General features: G+C 45.5%; 1 protein-coding gene across 3 annotated transcripts in view; it reads right to left on the bottom strand.

The window, feature by feature from the left end:
- LOC142774431 (uncharacterized) overlaps positions 1–18,143 on the bottom strand; it is an 84,979-nt gene extending 66,836 nt beyond the window's left edge. For 2 of the 3 annotated variants that reach the window (XM_075874786.1, XM_075874787.1), the window contains exon 1: positions 18,053–18,143. In XM_075874786.1, the coding sequence (XP_075730901.1) occupies positions 18,053–18,103 (51 nt within the window). In that variant the 5' untranslated portion in view covers positions 18,104–18,143. The remainder of the gene's footprint in view (positions 1–18,052) is intronic. The other variant, XM_075874788.1, reaches the window with a different exon arrangement.
- Between the last annotated feature and the right edge of the window lie 220 nt (positions 18,144–18,363).

Genomic DNA, 18,363 nt, shown 5'->3' with positions numbered 1-18,363 from the left:
TGACCGCAGATGCCGAGGGGCAGCCATTGGGGTGAAAAGAATGCGTTGCTGGGCTCGTAATGGGCTTTGTGATTCTTCTTCTAAGGGTCTCCCAAGAGAAAGAAGGCGTCATAGTTGGTGTTCAACGTGGCTCGAAGAGCAAGAAGAAGAAGAACCATTTAAAGTTCAGGGCCAGCACTTTTTGTCGTTTTTATATTCAAGAACCACTTCAAGGATTTGTTACCCAGACGCAGCGTCTGTTTAGCTCCCCAGTCGGTGGCTGCAGGCCCCAGGCTAGGCGGCAAAGTGGTTCCAGAAGTCGCTGGGTGATCTTACTCCGCTAGGAGGCGCAGTCTGTGCGTGCCGCCGTTAATGACCGAGCAGTGAAGAATGAAAAGAAAGAACATTAGCCATCGGCTACTTGGGACAGTGCCTGCCGAGTCGGCCGTCATACAGCCGAACCTCACTTTTAAAAGTTCCGACGCGTGCACGGTACGAGTTGGTACGCGTTAGTGCTTCGAACTGTTACACGTGCGAAAAGAAAGTCCGTGCAAATGGGCTGTCGGCGTGAAAATAAACGCGGTTCCAGCTGCAGGATATATAGCGCGGCGGCCGGAGTCGAAAATGACCTACAGCGGCAGTTCGGGCGGGCGGAGTTTCGAAGTGCCACTGTCGCGCACGTATGTGACCACCCACGAGGTTCACACGTGTGACTCGGAGCACCCTTCGAACGAGTGCTAATAAAGAAAGTAAGTGTATCACAAAGCGCATTTGATGTTTTATGCGTTTTAGAGTTGCATGCAGGCGTACACGCTGGCTTCTTGCGCAGTCTGCCTCTGTTTTTACCTCCAAAGATATCGGGGTCCAATCCACGCTGTGCGGGTGGTTTGCAACGAAGCAGCGCTGCCACCCTATCTGATAGAGACGGAATACTGGGATCTCTCACAACCAGTTACTTCAGTCAAGTAAAAAAATTCGTTGATATAGTCTGCTGCAGTTCCTCCTCAAAGGCTGATGTATAGAGGCCTGCAGGCCTGCATCAATAAACACGACATCAGACTGACTTAAAAATGTGGCAGCTTGGGCTAGTTGGTATGGCATGACGATAGTTATAGCGCGAGAACAAAACGACGACACAGAGACAAGAAGGACACGAAGGACATAGCAGTCGTGTCCTTCGTGTCCTTCTTGTCTCTGTGTCGTCGCTTTGTTCTCGCGCTATAACTATCTTCAGACTGACGCAGTCAACATGGCAGGTGATTCCACCTTCGAAGAACATCGACGTGTTTAAGAGCGGGACTATTTCGTTAGTTGTGGTATGATCGGCGAGCGCGTTTAGGTTATCTGGGCTTGTTAAGTCAAGACTTCTTATTGCATCCGATGACAGACAAGTCGAATTCTTCATCAACGAAAGTGTACTGAAGTCCCTTCCTGCTTCACATGCATTGTTCGAACGAGCCTTGTCATCAATCATGTGGTGCAATTGCACTCGTTTTCGCGCTTTTCCATTTTGAAACGCCTACTGATATTATACGTGCCTTGGATGTGCGATTCCAAAGGAGACGGTCGCTTTTTTCGCTTTGGGTGGAGTGGTTTTCTGTTCACCGAGACGGAGATATACCGATGTCATAGTCGTAAGGCACAGCGTCGCTCTAAAATTTTACGCTAGTGAACTATAAGTGGCAGATCTGAGTTGGGTCAAAAAAAGAAGACCTGTCCATGTATTGCCCTGTCCGTGTATTACCTCAGTCGCGTGAAAAAATACATTTACAAAAAAAGTTACAAGATCGCCTTGTTCCTCAACCACGAGGTTCCCCACCGGAACGCTGAAATCGAGTTACTGAAAATTCCTCTTACACGCTTCTTCGATTGATCGCCATCTTCATTTATACCCAACAGGCTGCGTCTCACATATTTCTACGGTGGTTTTGGGACGCTAAACCCCACATATCAATTAACAGGTAGTTCTTAAACGGACCGACAACTACCCAGAGCATGAAATGAGATGACTGCACGGATGGAAAGATTGTCCTGCGAAGTGACTCAGACCTACCATGTTTTTCTCGTGAAAAATAGAGCTGTATTTTTATGTCTCATTAAAAATCGCAAAAAAAAAAACTTGTGGCACCACCTGGTGAAAAAAAAAACGGTAATTATTCGATGTGCCCTGTCATGTGACCATGATGGAGTGTACGCGGTCAGCAGTTCTCGTGGTAGTAGTTAAATATTGTTTGCTTTTTTATAGTAAAAGGTATTACCTCATGAAAATGTACATATGGGCATGCGTTAGTAGTAAGCATTGCAGTGGCACTGCGTTTGAATAACGTAATCATCCCATGCTTGTCAGTGCATCTTGAGCAACTTTTCTGCATGCTCATGAAACCGTGCGCGCAGTTTCCAAGCCGCAAAGATTTTGGAGCGACGTGGTTTTTTTATTTGCAATTTGCCTCGGAAACGACTTGTACTGCTAGTCGGCCAGCCCGCGCGTATGCGCAGTGACTTTTTCGGTGACTTGGCTTGGCTCGGCTGTCGATACAGTAACGACGACGGGACAAGCCATCCACGACACAGGCGCAACAACCTTGGGTGTAGACGCACACAACGTGGTACAAATAGAGAGAAGGTGTATAAAACCACATTGTCCGGCCGTAACAGCTTGTTATTTTCAAAAATAGTTGTAAGGCTCAGAATAAACGTGGTTAAGCATATTTACAAGAACCCCTGCGAAAGCAGAACAACGGCAGGATGCACAAGTCGCCAGAAAGGCTATACCGGCATCGCTATCGATTCTCAGCACTGCTGGATGAAAGGGCTCATCCCTGTTTAAAGCCTTTCAGATGGAAAAATACTGCTTATACAATGACTACGTGCTTTTGGGATTAATTACGGCAGGTATGAACACTAAGAACGGTAAGCTATTTGTCGCGGCACAAAAAAACTTGGCCGAAAAAAAAATCAGTTTCCGGTCCCGTTAATGCATATTTGCGTAAACATGCCATGTCACTCATATCACGTGTATTTCGGTTACCCTCTTGGTTGATGGCGTTCTGTAACGCGAGACCAACGTGCTTCACCCGCCACCTTCAGTTACGAAACATATAAAACAGCCGTATGTAAACGTCGGTCGTGCCTGTACAACGGAGCGGTATAGAACTGGCTTGCATAACGCAGCTTTACGCGTACGCATTTGCAATCCGCGTTTTTTTTTTCCTCGCAGTGATTTTCTACTTGCAGTTACAGTGATGGCATGTCGGGCTGCTGGCCATTCCGATTCTAAAAGATTAAGCATTCGCAAAGACCACTCCCAGCCACACGTGCCTTGAGTGTCCTCGATTCAATGCGCCGAGAAAAGAACGTTCAAAAGTGATGGACAGACTTAACAATCGCCGATTGACGGAGGAAAAGATCTTTTAGCCCTCTGGCCGAGATTGTCATCCTCGGCACGCAAGGCAGTGGGAGCGTTGTTGTCAGAGTTGCTGTTGAGTGGATTGGAAAAGGCGCCAGAACTCAAGCCACATGTCAAAGTAACCATGTCTTTTAATACTGTCGCCAAATTGGTAGCCAAATAGAGCAAGATAGGTATTATCGACAGAGTCTATAAAATTTGCTCTGGATGAATCGGTAAAACTATTTTGAATTTGTGAAAGCGGAAATTTAGATGTAGTCAGTGAATAACCATTGTGCCAACTGGGAATTTCGGTCAGCAAATGGGTCTAAACGTAGTCAATTTCGCGAAAAGTGGCCACTTATGGTAACCCTATAGTTGTGCTTCTTGCGGGCAACTGGTCTCAGAAACAGACTGTATGCAATGTCGTCTATAGTATTAGTGTTCTTTTCTTTGTTCTTTTTTAGTTTTTTTTCCTTCTCCTTTTAGTAACATCTTCTTCCCGTCATCTCTTACTCCCCTCCCCCCTTCCTCATCACAGGGTAGCCAGCCGCTCTGAGAACTGGCTAACTTCCCTGCTCCTCCTTTTCTCTTTTCTCATTTTCCTCGTTTCTCGCTCGCAGCATTTGGTACTTCAATACAAAATCATGGAATCGTACAATCACCTTTTCTTCTGCAGAAGATAGTGGAGGGGGGTGAGGACGGTGCAGTATCCCTCGAAATGTTCTCCAAAAATGTTACACAAAACAGCACGTTGGGCGAGTGGGCTTCTATAGCTTCGATATTTACAACACAAGACGACACCACAAAATAAAGGCGCATATATAGGAAATTTGGCGCTTCGCGTATCTTTCGTGACTTCTCTATACACGTGGCGTCGTCTCACGCTGTAAATATGGAAGCTCGAAAATGTTGCTTTGTTCTTATTCATATTTTAGTACAGAATATTTAGTTGCTTATTTACAAGTTTCTGTGATCGAAGGACTAGGAAAACTGAGCCTGGAATAAAAACAAAGGGGGGAGGGGGGGCAGTAACAATACCTGAAACTAGTGAAAGAAATACAGAAAGAACAAAACAGAAAGATGGCTAAGCAGAAAAAGTATAATAAATATATGCACTTGTATACAAACAATTCAAACGATGCAACGGTATACTATGAGGCTAGCGCATTTATGTGAAATAGGAAATACACAAACATGCTAATTTGTACCATCGGGACATGAACAGAACATTACCCATTTTTCAAACTCAAGACTATAAGGACTGTATCTTCCACGAAATGATTCCAGCTGTAACCCGTTGCATAATACATTGATGGATGGGGAAAAATAATAGTCTACGTGAAAGTTTTCGCACGTGCGAAGTAAAGGCGTTAGCAAATGCCCACATAGTTTCTTTCCCTAGATATCTAGAGCCTTATGGCGTCATTCATTGGAAGATTCGAAGCACTTCCAATAATAATTTTTCTGCTCCACGCGGAGCAAGTCTATTCTGTTGGCAGATTGAGAGCGCTCCCCGTATGTTCTATTCGCAACTTTCACCGCCTCGAGAGGGCGCTGGTGCAAGCCCAACATGGCTGTCGTTTGGGGGATCGTGCAGCCGGCGCGCCGGTGTCCCCGTCACTTCGACTTGTTTAGTATTTTCGGCTGCAGCCACCGTGTGGTCAAGGCTTTGCTGAGAAGGTCATTGACACCAGCTTGTATTATATCCCACACTGCGTGTTGAGAAACGCGTGTGCGGCGTAATTTCGTGCAAAAGAAGTTTCGAACGCCGGGCACATCGACTGCATGCTGCGGTGTACAGCGTTGTGAACGCTGATCGTGCCACGGCCGGGGAAGAGCGAGCGGCCGTGCTCGTGCAAAGCAGGAAACTTCGCCTTTGACTGCACGGCGTCGGCCCAGCGGCATCCAACATATTTCGTGATTCTTCTAGCTCAGCAAGCAAACTATAAAGAGTAAATCATTGCTAGTACAACTCGCAGTACCTGTCCGACTTCAGAATAACCGCAGTAAAAACTGCCAGCGACAAAATAGAAAGCGCCAGCGAACCGCCAAAGTGAGGCCGACTGAACGATGGCATGGGCTGGCTGCGTGGACAACCTCCAAATGACAGTTACGATGGATGCCGCATGGCGTCACCACCATCTGTGAAAGTCGCGAATTGCCAGATCTGGGGCACCTCCGTCGCGAGATCCACTCAACGGAGCAACTTTTTATACTCAGCGAAAATCGGCGGATTCGACCGGAAGTCGCAAGGGCTCCGTGCCTTGAAACGGTGCCAACTATAGGGGGCGCACCAACGGACGCCGGTCGCGTCGGTTGCGCCTAGCGTCGGCGCTCATGTTTTGCTAGCGTAGCGTCACTGTGCGTAGCATACGTGCCCACTCATGCAGACACACGCATCGCATTCCTTTCTGAACCTGCCACTTGCTCCAGAGAGGGCGCGTGTGTTCCATTGGTAGATTTCCTTCTGTTGCCCTCCGCCAGAGTGGAGTGCTCCGGGTGCAGAATTCGTGGGCCACTCCAAAGCTGCCAATTGATGACACCGTTATATATGGTTCTCGAAACATATCTAATGGAAATATGGAAACACAATTGATTGCTCAGTACCACGTTCTCTCAATGTGCTCTTCTTTGAAAAGAACTGCTTAGAAAAAAAAAAATCATCCGCCTATCTCCTTCCTTCGCTGCAAGGGACGTCGGAATTCTTTCGCCTGAAGGATCTGCGTTATATATAGCGCCATCTGGCAGTATGGTGAAGAAACAATTTCTTTTTAGAATGCAGAACCACTCGGTGGTATGGCACGAGGTCGTTTTAATTAAAAGTCCTTCAATTTTTTTTTATCGGAGCGTAGGATCGAAACACCTGCTTTTTCGATCGTAGCGCCGCATTGTCAGTGGTGAGTATACGAAACACTTTGGTCTTTAGAATTGCGTATCCATGCAATTTCTAAATAAAGATAACGAAACAATTGCGTATTGATGTTGCACATCAAATATGCGTAATAATTGCATTTGGATTGACAATCATTAACCTAGGGGAGCAACCTCGACACTCCTCCTTGCTTATTCTTAGAAAATTTAACTTTGGGGAGCAGTAAGCCATCCCGACGGTGTTGGAAATAGTGGGTATCGATTTGGACTACCAGGCACTCGAATGTGGGAGAGCTGAAAGCCGTCTCAGCATAGCATACATAGAGAAGTCCCAGCCAAGCTGTGCGTTTAGAGAGTTTGTAACGATTTAGAGTACTAGTTGCTTTACTACGGGAAATCTTAAAGCCGTCCCGTGGCTAGACTACAAATTCACAGAAAAAGCCTCTAAAAAGTTTTTAGTGTCGCAGAAAGTGAATGATATATTGGCGCTACTGGGTATATCAAGCCACAGATCTTGCACAGGCACTCGGATTTTACATGCCAACTTCGTAAAAACGTCGTTTCAGTACTGTCCTATTCGACTCTGCATTTCAAAAAGATTTCGTTCGACGCGCGTGCTCTTTAGCGTAGTACGTAGCACGTTTTCACGTGGTATGAACTGTTTGTGGGTTACAACAATTGTAAGCCACGTTCATAAAACCCCGTTTCTCGTCTGTCACCTCAGTATGAAGGCCAGTATCGCATGGTCCTTGTGTGAAGCCTAAACCATACACTTTCTCCCCGCTGACGCCCAAAGTAGGCAAAATGGTGAATAAAAATTTGTCGTACGCCGCCACTGGGAGGTGGCCTTCCAAAGCTCGCAATCGAACGACCAACTCTGGGCCGTCCGGCAAGCCGAGGATTCCACCAGAGTCCAGGAACTCCGAACGGTCACCTGAAGCCGCCGATTCCAAAATGCTGGCCAATTGTGTGCAATAAAGATGCAACAAGATGTAATTTTTCGCTGAGCCGTGATGTCAGACTCACGGACAAAATTTGACGGGACTATAAGGTTTTCTAGCTAAAAATATTTGGAACATAAAGGCGCCCATAACACGTTTTCTATATATTCCAAGCCAGCGAACCAAAAATGACTGTTTACGAAAACGTTGGACTATCTCCAACGCGCAGAATCGGGCTACGTAACGAATATGAGCGAACGTAATTGGTTGGCGAGCTCCGACTGGCCAAGAAGATGGAGCTTAAGTTGCGCCAAGTGACAGGTGTGCTAGATGTGGCCACGGTGAGACAACTATGCTTTGCTTGGATTTGTTACTGTTAAGGGTGCATGACACCTTGTTTGGTGTACCTTTGGAGCAAGAGCCACATTGATGTCGCAAAGGAACATTGGCATGTTTGCTTAATATAGTGGTCATAATGTATACGCTATTCAGAGGCGTCGCTGCCAGGCAGAAGCTCGTCCGCAACCACGGCGTACAGGGTTGCCGCCTTTATGTTTACACTACCGAATTATTATTCAATACATAGTAAATTAGATTAGAGTTAATGCTACTGATGCCTTTTAAAGACGCTAGCTTACGCAATTTTCAAATTGCGTACGTGAGGTAAGATTGCAAAATCGATCTGTTTATACATATTAATGACCCTGAGAACAAGTTAGCCGCGCCACAAAAATGTAATAATTATAATGTCACGAAAACTAAGGCACGATGGGGCTATTCGCGAGATTGATTTATCACTGGTGGACGTCTAGCTTGTGCACCAAGTGGCAATGTTTTTCGCTGTGACGACAGGGACCCATTTAGCACGTTCGCATCTTCGCACCATCGTATTGAGGCTCACTTAAACGCATTACGGTGTATAGCGGCTATAGGCTACAAAAACTAAATTGTGTATATAGTTGAGTCCCATGCACAAGTTTGCAGGCACACGTGTCCCCAAGTATACCATCGTTTCTTTTCCTTTAATTCGGGTACACAAGCGAACGAGGCGTCACGTGGTGGTGTCGCGCATTTACTACTGCAGCGGGGGTCTCTCTTTCGCGCGGAAAACAGCGCTCGAATGCCGCGCGGGTCGTTCGGCGGCAACGGACTCATCTGGCGGGAAAACGCTTCGCGTTACAACTACAGAGCACGCAGAGGAGTACTCCCTCCCCACCGCCTCTTTATTCGGTGCATGTGTAGAGACAGACCACCCATCCGAGTGCTCGCAGTTCCTCCTATATAAGGGGTGTCCGTTAAATTTACGACGCATGTGTGCCCTCTAGCGAGACCGATGAGAATGTTTTCAGGCTCGCTCGTTTTAAGGGTTGGGTGTGGCGTGGAGCCTAAGCGGCCCCGCTTTTTTACGCAAGCAGGGTGTTGCGAGCTGCGGACTCTCGTGTCGTCATTCGTGAAGGGTTGAACAAGGCGCACGTCCCGAGTCATTGGCTCGGTGAGAAGACCACGCGAATCGGCTGCCGCCGCAGCGTAAACACGAGTCGACCCTTCGGCTTGCTTTTCCTCTTCGGTTACGGGAACGATTACATCGACCAAGAACAGGGACGGAGAGGAGAGAAAGGGTGCGAAGTCGCTGTTTCTTTAACGTGCCTTGTATAAGGTGCAATGAAGCGTTGCCGACGGACGAAATGAAAAACAACGCTTATGTGCGTGAGAGATAGCGTGTGTGTGCCTGTCTTTGCCTTGTTACACCAGAAAGACGCATAACAATATTTGTTGGAGTTTAAGGTCCCAAGCTCACGATATAAAAAGACGCCATGGTGGACGCCTTCGGAAATTTCGACCACCTGACATTGCCTGACGTGCACATAAATATCTGCAGTACACGGCCCTGAAGTTGGTCTCACCTTATAAGAAAAAAATTCGACCGCCGTGGCCGGCATTCGATCGGGCTACCTTCGGGTCAGCTCTCGAATAGCGTGCCATCCGACCACCGTGGCTCGTCGCAATAGACCATTTAGGAAATTCAGTCTGGCAACATGGCTCTTCAGCCATATCTTGTTCACTCGTGCGAGCTGGCGGACTGTGTGTCCCAGTGACGCCGATGAGCGTTGTGTACCGCGTTTGGACGGTACGCCAATGAGCGTACCATAATTGGACCTAAAACTCTTTATGTTATTATTATTATTATTATTATTATTCAGAAGATATTATTATTAATATTGTTATTGTGGTTATTATTATCGTTTGTAGCTGCAAGATGATGGGATATCAGCATATGGCGCCATCTTTCAGTACCAGCAATGGCGTCCAGCCATAACTGCATGCGAAGTAGGGGAAAGGAATCACATCTTACGAAAAAAAAGCTCGTTATCAAAAATGACTCCCAGCTATATGCAGCAGGGACCCACTGTAATGAGTCAGGTCAGATTTCTATATCCCACTACGCAGCGTGTGGTTTCCCAGGACTATTGAACAGCACCCATTAGAAACACATGGGGCCCTATTGCAATATGTTTAAGACTCTTGGAATAAGCGACTTGTAGTGCGACGCTGTTTTTTTTATGATAATTTTCTGGTGGGTCCCTTCCGCATATAAAGGACAGTCATTTTGGGTAACTATAGTCTGTTACTGTATAAGAATAAATGGAAGCTCCGCCCACAGCGATCCCCATCCTACCCAGGGAGAATTTGCGGAAATGTCTTACTTAATAGCAGTCGCTTATTTACGTGACGTCAGGCAGATTTCATGGATTTTAGGCGCATCACTTGACAATACAGGCTCACGTTAATTTCGCTAGTTCTCGGTCGAAAAATTGTACTTCTGGGAAAATTTCTTGAGAATGAAATTCACTGCTCCGCGAAACATAATATTTCAACAAGGAATGACGAAAATTTATTTATAATATGCGCAGTATTTGCATTAGCCGCGAAAATGTGCTTATGGTTAGATCAGAGATCGCCAATCATTTCTTTTGTTGCACGTCTTAATAACAGGTGTGCTGCAGTACTGAGGGCGGAGCATGCATTTATTTGTGGGTTGTAACTGAACGGAGCTTTTTTTTTTTTGTCAGGTACGATATTTTTTCGACTATTGTTTATTCAGTTACAGCTGGCCGCAGCTGTGTCCGACGAAAGATGGCGCTGCGTGCATATGGCCCAAATCTTGGTCATGATCCACTATGACGAGTGCGGATGCAAGTAGCTTTAGTTAACACGTTTTTTTTTTTTTGTTCTCTCGGTCAGATCTTCCGTGCAAAACGGACTCTGATTTGAGCTATAAACCCGTGACGTCATCAGACATTACAAAGGAACAAGTAAATACGTGGTCTTAATGCTGTGTGTAGCAGTCTCTGGTCGTTCGTGTTCGCGAAGTTGACAGGAACCGGCTGTACCGTATCGACGCCTTAGCAGAGCGTGCTCATATCTATATATGCTGAAGGAATAATCAGATAAATAATAAATGCCCCGTACAGGAAGTTGAGCCGTGTAGGTGTACGAGTGTGCACTTTGAAACTGACAGGCTAATTTTCTACGGTTAGTGATGTGCAGGAAACTTGAGACAGATGGACGATTGCAGTCTACGGTATGCCTTTTTGCTTATGCGGCCTTGGCATGCAACCACTTACGTTTGAAAATTGCGTCGTTCATCGAGGCTTCAAAGCTAAAGGTCGTCAGGTAGTCTGCCTAAAGGCTCCGTTATGCATGGGACGGCTTTATGCTCTCCCATAGTAGAGTACCTAATACTGTAAATCACTTCCGACTTTTTCTAACACACGTGCACAGTGTGAGGCACACGGGATGGTTTTAAGCTTCCCATAGTAGAGTATACCAAGTACTCTAAATCGTTAACCACTTTTTTCTAAACACAGGTACTATCGTAACTTGCCTAACCGGGACAGCTTACAGCTCTCCCGTAGTAGAGTACGCATAATGTTCTAAAGCGTCACAATTTCTTCTAAACATTGGTTCTTCTCTTGTATTTCACGTCTTTCTATATGGGTACTGGGACATCGTGTTGCTCTCCTATAGTAAGTCGAGTTAGAGTAACATCGTACTCTAAATTGCCGAACATTTGTTCTAAGCACATCGGGATGGCTCCCTGCTCCCCCGCAGAATATCTCTAAACACATTTGAAGTGCACCCCATACCTCAAAAAAATTTATAAACGTAAGGTCCTAGCCCTTATATAAGGCTAATATGACGGCCTCTGCGTTGTATAGGATGCGTGAACGCGAGGGATGCGCTATTTAGATGGTTGTAGAGCATCCCGCTACAAGTGAGTTCCGCATAGTGCGCGTAACGCAATATTTACCAATTTAACTGCACTAGAATAGACTTCACGGACCCTTAATTCTTTTCTTCCTTGAAATAAGCAGAAAGTAATGCCCTGCCCTTGATTTCTGCGGAGTAACCTTCCAGCTTCGATTTTGCGGCACTCTCGATATTTACAGGGTCGTTTATTCACTTGCTAGACGAGAACGCGTGGCCGATATATATCGTCGTCGAATCACGCCACGATACGGCTGCAAATCTGAACATGGTGCGCCCCTGTATTCTATCTGAATGTGCATTCTCAAAGAATATAATCGCTCGGGTCAAGTTCTTCCCCAGACACATAACATCCAGGACGCAGAGGACCCTGATCTGTAACAATTGGGTAACCGAGACATGAACACAGTCTAATCTTGCCAGCACACGTTATACTCGACACCGACTGTTGTCGTCAAATATCGCCACAGCGACAACGACACCGCAATGTGCTCCAACCCCCCAACTTCCGCGGATTAGGAAGAAAAAAAGAAAGAAAGAAATAAAGCAAAATAAATGCTGTCGTTTCTTCCCATACCGTTTTTCCTCGGTTTCGATCGTTTTCTCACGGCAAACACAGCCAGAACGGACAGCTTCGATCTCGTATACATCCGTGTACAAGCGCGCGCGTGCGCGTTTGCTCTTTTCTCTCTATATACATACATATCCCTAGTGAAAGACACGTAGACAACGACCGATGCTGAAAGAAGGGGGGGGGGGGCTTCAGTAAAGGTTCCCCCCCCCCTACTTTCTTCTTTCCGGCCGCAAAAGCAGACCCGGGGTTGAGAGCAGCCACGCGGTGCAGCAATTCTATAGCCACCGTGTATACCTCGGGAAACGGCGTCAGTGCGGAAAGCAAGACGGTGTGCGTGCTATACGACAGTGAAGAGTAGGGAGGGGGGGGGGGGGGAAGTGCGTCGTTAATCGAGAGCCATTTGTCCCCGCCGGCTTCGACTTGGCTTCTTGCGCGGCTCTGGCCCCGGGCTCTTCTCGCGTCCCCGCTGCTCTCGAGAAGAGGACAGCGGGGAGGACGAGGCGAGAAGAGCGCGCTTGTCTCAATCTCGTTCTTGTTCTTTTTCTGTGTGTTGTGTTTTTTTTCTGTTTCCGCGTGCCCGTGTCTCCCGAGTGTCTCGTCCCGTACAGGCGTGCTTTCTTCTATGCCTTAGTTACACTCGGCCCTTTACACTTAAGATGGCTGCTCTCTGTCCTTCCTTCCTTTCTCTTCCCCCCTTTGGGGATTTCTCTTCGTCGCCAGCCTTTTCCCGCAACCCATATGTTCCAATCCTCCCCCTTGCTGTATATAGCGTTTGACGACACTTTTTTTCCTTTTTGTGGCGCGATTACATCTTCCGTCTTCCCCCCTTCTGTAAGGTGATAGAACGAGGGAAACCTGGCGGTGGGGAGTGGCTGTTTATGCCCTAATGTTTCCATAATGGATCCCCCCTTTCACGAAGATTCCGCCCCCATCTCGTCCTTTTTTCGTTCGAGTGTTTTGAGAAATGGGTGTTTGGGTGTCAACATTCATCACGCTTTGTATAATAATAAACACGAGAAGTGGCAATTCGTTTTTGGTCACTCTATACTGTAAATAACTGCAAATCGGAAATGAAACCTAATTCCTTCAACTGTATAAGGCCTCAAAACAAATGAAGCTTACACCGCCACATTTTGCGTTTGTTTTTTTTTTGTTTGGCAAAAGGTTGTTATGATGACTTCAAAACACCCTAAAGCTGCAAATTGGTTTATAATGCGAGAAATCAACTCGAGAAAGGGGTCATTCTTTCATTTCACCTTCCCAAAAGATCGTTGTGCCGTTCCTCTTGATGGGATGCATGAAAAGAAAAAGATTGCACTGTTTCGAATGCAGTTGTCTAAGACAATCGGAAGGATAAATTAATCGCCATTTACTTTGCAGTAGATTGTACTGATACCCCTCTCTTTTCAAGCAAAAGCTTTCTGCACTCAGTGTGGCTTCTCACGAACTCCGAGATTACCGGAGATGAGAGCTTTCTTCAACTTACGTAATTTTGCAATGCCCCCAAGATCGACGCACCTGTAACCGAGATACGACGGAATGCGATAGCGTCATCATGACGCGTGTAACGCCGTGATGACGTCTTACATTTTGGCGACTTGCGACGCCGTAGGCTGACGCCCTCCCACGATAACGATTTGAGGCGTCATTCGTGTTGACGCCGGTATACTCACTATTCTCGTTTGATGAGGAATCTGAAGCTCTAGTCATAATAGCTCCTTTCGTACCCGTCAAGCCAGTACTGAAAGGTACATGTGTTCGTCTCTCATCCAATGAGTTTCTTTCGAGAACGACTTCAATAAGGCGAGATCCTAAGTAAGCGACCTCGCTCTGTCGCGTGATAATTGATTATTGCAAATTTAGAAAACTTTTAATTAAATACTGAAGAAATGTCCTAATCGATTTGATTTTCGGGTAGATTGGGGAATATTTGTAAACATGGATATTCTTAAATGGTTTCTGTATATCTAAGAGCATGGACACTGCTCAGTAAAAAAGAAAATTGCAAGAAAAGGCTGTGTATGTATACATATTCAGCGTATAGAGCCAGCGATAGTAATGTTGTTAGCAGTGTGTGTTACGATGGGCGAATAGGTCCAATTGGCGACGCTATATTGTTATATTATTAGGAACTATAAAGAGCTGCACATAAACCCATTGTCACAGTGTCCCTGCTTGCGACAGAACGAAAAACTATAAACTAAAACATAGCAAAGACGCACAGGAAAATTTGTGAAGTATCCCGTGAGTGCTAGTTGGATTTAAAAAGGACAACGTTGTACATATTGGGATCATGGCTGTCTATTGAGGAACGTATTATTTTTACTGAAGAATGACTAGTAGAATACATTCAGTCGATTATTTTTTGGTATAGTACTCAGTTCTTGGCAGATTTATTCTTTAAAGAACAAAGAAAATCTCTCAATTTCTAGTAACAAGTTACCAAACCAAGCTGATCATAATCGCGGTTTTATCAAAATTAAACAATAGCGAATGCTACACGTTTATGATTTTGTCAGTTAATAACCTTATCTGTGTCGGTAAGATCGGCGGTTGTGCGGTGTAGCTTTCTGTACAATGGACAGCAATGTTATCATGCTACACGTTGCACGCCAAATTTCACATCGCATGCAAGCTGTAGTTCTTCTCGTGTCATATACGTCGCTTGCTATAGATAAACGGGTACTAGATATTTGATTGTACTATTTCACAATTGCGGTGCTTATAAAAAACACCCTAAAAACGTGTTTGTCAGCAGCATTTGTCAAATAAAAATCATAGAACTAACAGGAAAACTACAAGCAAAAGGTAACGACATGCAAAACGTCAGGTTTTTTTGTTTTTTTTTTGCTGAAGAAATAAAATTTTATTAGTTGATGTTTGGCTGACACCAATCGTGAATGTGTTGTATTGTAACACTCCTAATCATACTCCACGTGAAGCACTATAGACATAGTCGGGAAGCTAGAGCTCTTTCTTAAAGTTTCCTGGCTGTACCTATATAGTATATATACGGGTTGATTAGGGATGTGTATACTTTGAAACTTGCCTGTGGTTGGAAATTATGTAGTGAAGATTACCAACGCTTCGTTTTGTCTCGTGGAAATACGTTGTTTTATGTCCGGTTTTCCCAGTGCACAGAACAGCCTTCTTGAATTTTCGTCTATGTACAGGCTGCTCTGTGTGTTGTGCTGATCACTTTGGTGTCACGATAACTGATGTGTTCGTGACGTGCACATACCCCTGGGCACAAGGTGTGGTCCTTTTTTGCCACTTATATATGACGATTGACAGTATTTCACTTTGATTTTCCTTGAAAGAGTTTACTGTCAATTATGTAGACAGTTGTGAGGTGTAGAATCATGTTGTGAAGCCTCACGCAGTTAATATAATACACACACATTTTCTAGCTGTAATGAAATCAATATAAAGTGTAGAAATAGAATAGCCGTTATGATGTGAACCGCAGGAAGGGAGAACTGAACCTAAACCAAACGGTATAGGTAACTTAAGGCACAGTTTCACGTGACTTTTCGATTATTATACTTTCAAATGGCTTGATTTGTTAGCGTTCCCAATTATTAGCCCAACACGCAAAGTATATACGAAGAAATAAATAATAAAACTATTAGCACGCTGTTCGAAGAAACAGGTTAATAATTCCTCAGCAAAAGCATTAGTGACACTTCCGTAAACAACAGAAAAATTGATGTATTGTTTTTACCTATTCGCCATTTATTTGTAACTTGAAGACAGATTGTTTCACGTAACCTAATTTTGTGAGACTTGTTTATTTTCAACATAGCTGGGTGCAGTATGGGTGCCCACACACCAATCTAGCATGTCATTTATGTAGGCTGTAGGCACTTTCTGGCATGTTGGTGTTTACACTATTGTGATGATAAAATGGCAATTAGTTATTCTTTCGCTAATTCACAGCTTCAATTTTCTAGAAATTATTCCAAACTAGGTCGTTTTGAAGTATTGACGTCGCAGTTGCCTTTCAGTCAAGGTTTTGTTAAAAATGATGAAAGATATGGTGTTTTAAAATGTACAGGTGTGATTATATCTGTTTGATTGTCCTAGCGCTGCACAATTAAGCAACTGGCTTCGTGCGAAAATCAATGAAGCCCATAAAAGACGCAGGAAATGATGCCTGCAATGCATGATCGGAAATGATGGCACCTACGCACTTTGCGCGTTCACATTGAAACTACAATATTACGTGTAGTTGCGTACTAATTGTGCAGAAAGGAGTGCACGAGATTTTAACTAGCAGATATGGTTGACTGCTCCTGTATCTTTCGTACCCATCTTTTTTAACAATTATTTATTGTTTAATAATTTCGCACAATCGTACATTTCTTGCAAAGTGCATTGTACGTCTCAACGGCTCCTGTTTTTATGAAGATCATTGACCGAACTGCAGTCATTCACAGTGATAAACAGGCTAATGAGACACCGGTTTTTAGACTTGGAATTAGGACAATCACTTCTTTCGTCGGATAGCACACGCGTATACATGTACTCTTCTCCAGGTTATTTTTATAGCTCCAGTATGGTATAAACTCTTCGTTCTTGCAACAGTCATGGTTTCCAAACATTTGTACGTGATCTGCACGTATAAAGTCACCGAATATTGCTCGTTCAATTGTCCAACGGCACGATCCGAAAAACGACATTATCATGACGGGGTTTGGTGTTATGAATCGCGAAACTGCATGAAATCCTCAAGCTCGTCGTGCTGGGTCCGGCTTGATCTCGATTCATGCCTGTGCGTTCCAGCCGAACGAAGCTGAAACTCCTGTTCAAGTCGCACAAACCACCTATATGGCTATAGGAACCAGGCATTGTCGCACAGCATACGTATAGGCTGCTGCACAAGAAAGCTGAAATTTTCATTCAGGTGAAACAGGGACAATTAGCACAAGTTCGCTGCAGGTCCTTCAACGCATAGTGTCTGCTACTGCCAAGAAGCACTTCCATGGACCCATTATGTTTCTTGAACATGCGTGGTCTACAGGTCTAGTACTTAGGTGGTGCATCACAGTTTTGTGGACAAGGCGATAGTAAGTTTCGCATAGTCCTCGGCGCTCGCTGCAATTCAACCTTAGTCCCCATCATGAGGCAGCTCTTGGTGAAACATTTCTTTCGTTATATGCACAACAAATCCTTCCCGGGGCTCACGCTCTGGTTGTGTATGGTCATCTATGGTCGTCTTGGTGACCAGAAGCTATCGTGTTCGAAGCCACGCAATACTTTGATGATACAATACTTTGATAAGGTCCTTGATTAACAACCTCCCACGGCGTCCTGTTTCTGTGGCGGACGTCTTGACGAAGGTGTCTTCAAATATCCTTGGGACTGATGGACCTTGCTGCCGACGATGATGAAGAACACAGACGCAGTGCGATGACACTCCGACGTGAGACGCTGTCACACTCGGTCTTTGAAGATGTACGTCGTTGTACACACGTGGACGCATCATCGGCAGTTGTCGATATCCGTAGCCGTCTTCAGTGGACCGTGTCGAGTTGCAGCACACACGTTGATGATACTCCAGGCAACACTTGAATGGCGATCGAAGCGAACTTACGTTATACACGTCAGTCTTGCTGGGCATACATCACTTCGGTTACATTGTTACATTCGGTGCATATATAAACTATTCACTCCACCTTTATAGAAACTTGCAGCTTATTCCTTGAAAAGGTTAAGATTATAACAGCACAGTTAACCGATACACAAGTCCTGCTCTCATTGCGCCTGACGAAGCAAGATACCGAATCCGCTTGATTAACGCAATCATTTAGCTCGAGCCATCCAATTATGCATAGTACAGTGGCATGACTTTACGATCTAAGCCCTGTCAACTTGTTCTACGTCATATAAGCGTATAAGTACCGAGTGTGACAGAACTTGTCACGCGATCGCCTTAGCGTGACTGTGTAAAAGATGACGTCATGTAACGTCATGTACGGTGCCCTAGGAAGTTCTGCGTTCAAAGCGTGCTAGCGGAACCGGACTCACCTGGGCAAACTTGAGCGCCATGGGGCCGACCAAGCCCGGCGATGCGTCCATGGCCGGGCCAGCAAAAAATAGCCGTTCCTTCCGTCCCTCGCGGAACTCTGCGAGTGCCACCGGCGGCTGGACCCCGCTGTGGGCGTGGCCTGCACTCAGCGGGGCCCCTCCCACCGGGGGGGTCTCCCCGAGGATCCCGATTGGTCGCCGCGCCGTCGTAGGGAAAAAAATGAAAGCGCTCGCGCTCGCGAAGGGAAGCAGTGGGGAGCGTGGTCTGTGCGTGTACCGTATACCAAGGGGGTGGACGGAAGTCAATAGCT

This window comes from Rhipicephalus microplus, chromosome 10 (genome assembly GCF_043290135.1).
Source record: "Rhipicephalus microplus isolate Deutch F79 chromosome 10, USDA_Rmic, whole genome shotgun sequence".
NCBI lineage: Eukaryota > Metazoa > Arthropoda > Arachnida > Ixodida > Ixodidae > Rhipicephalus > Rhipicephalus microplus.
The sequence above is the reverse complement of the archived record's forward strand: the minus strand, read 5'-3'. Positions and strand labels throughout refer to the sequence as shown.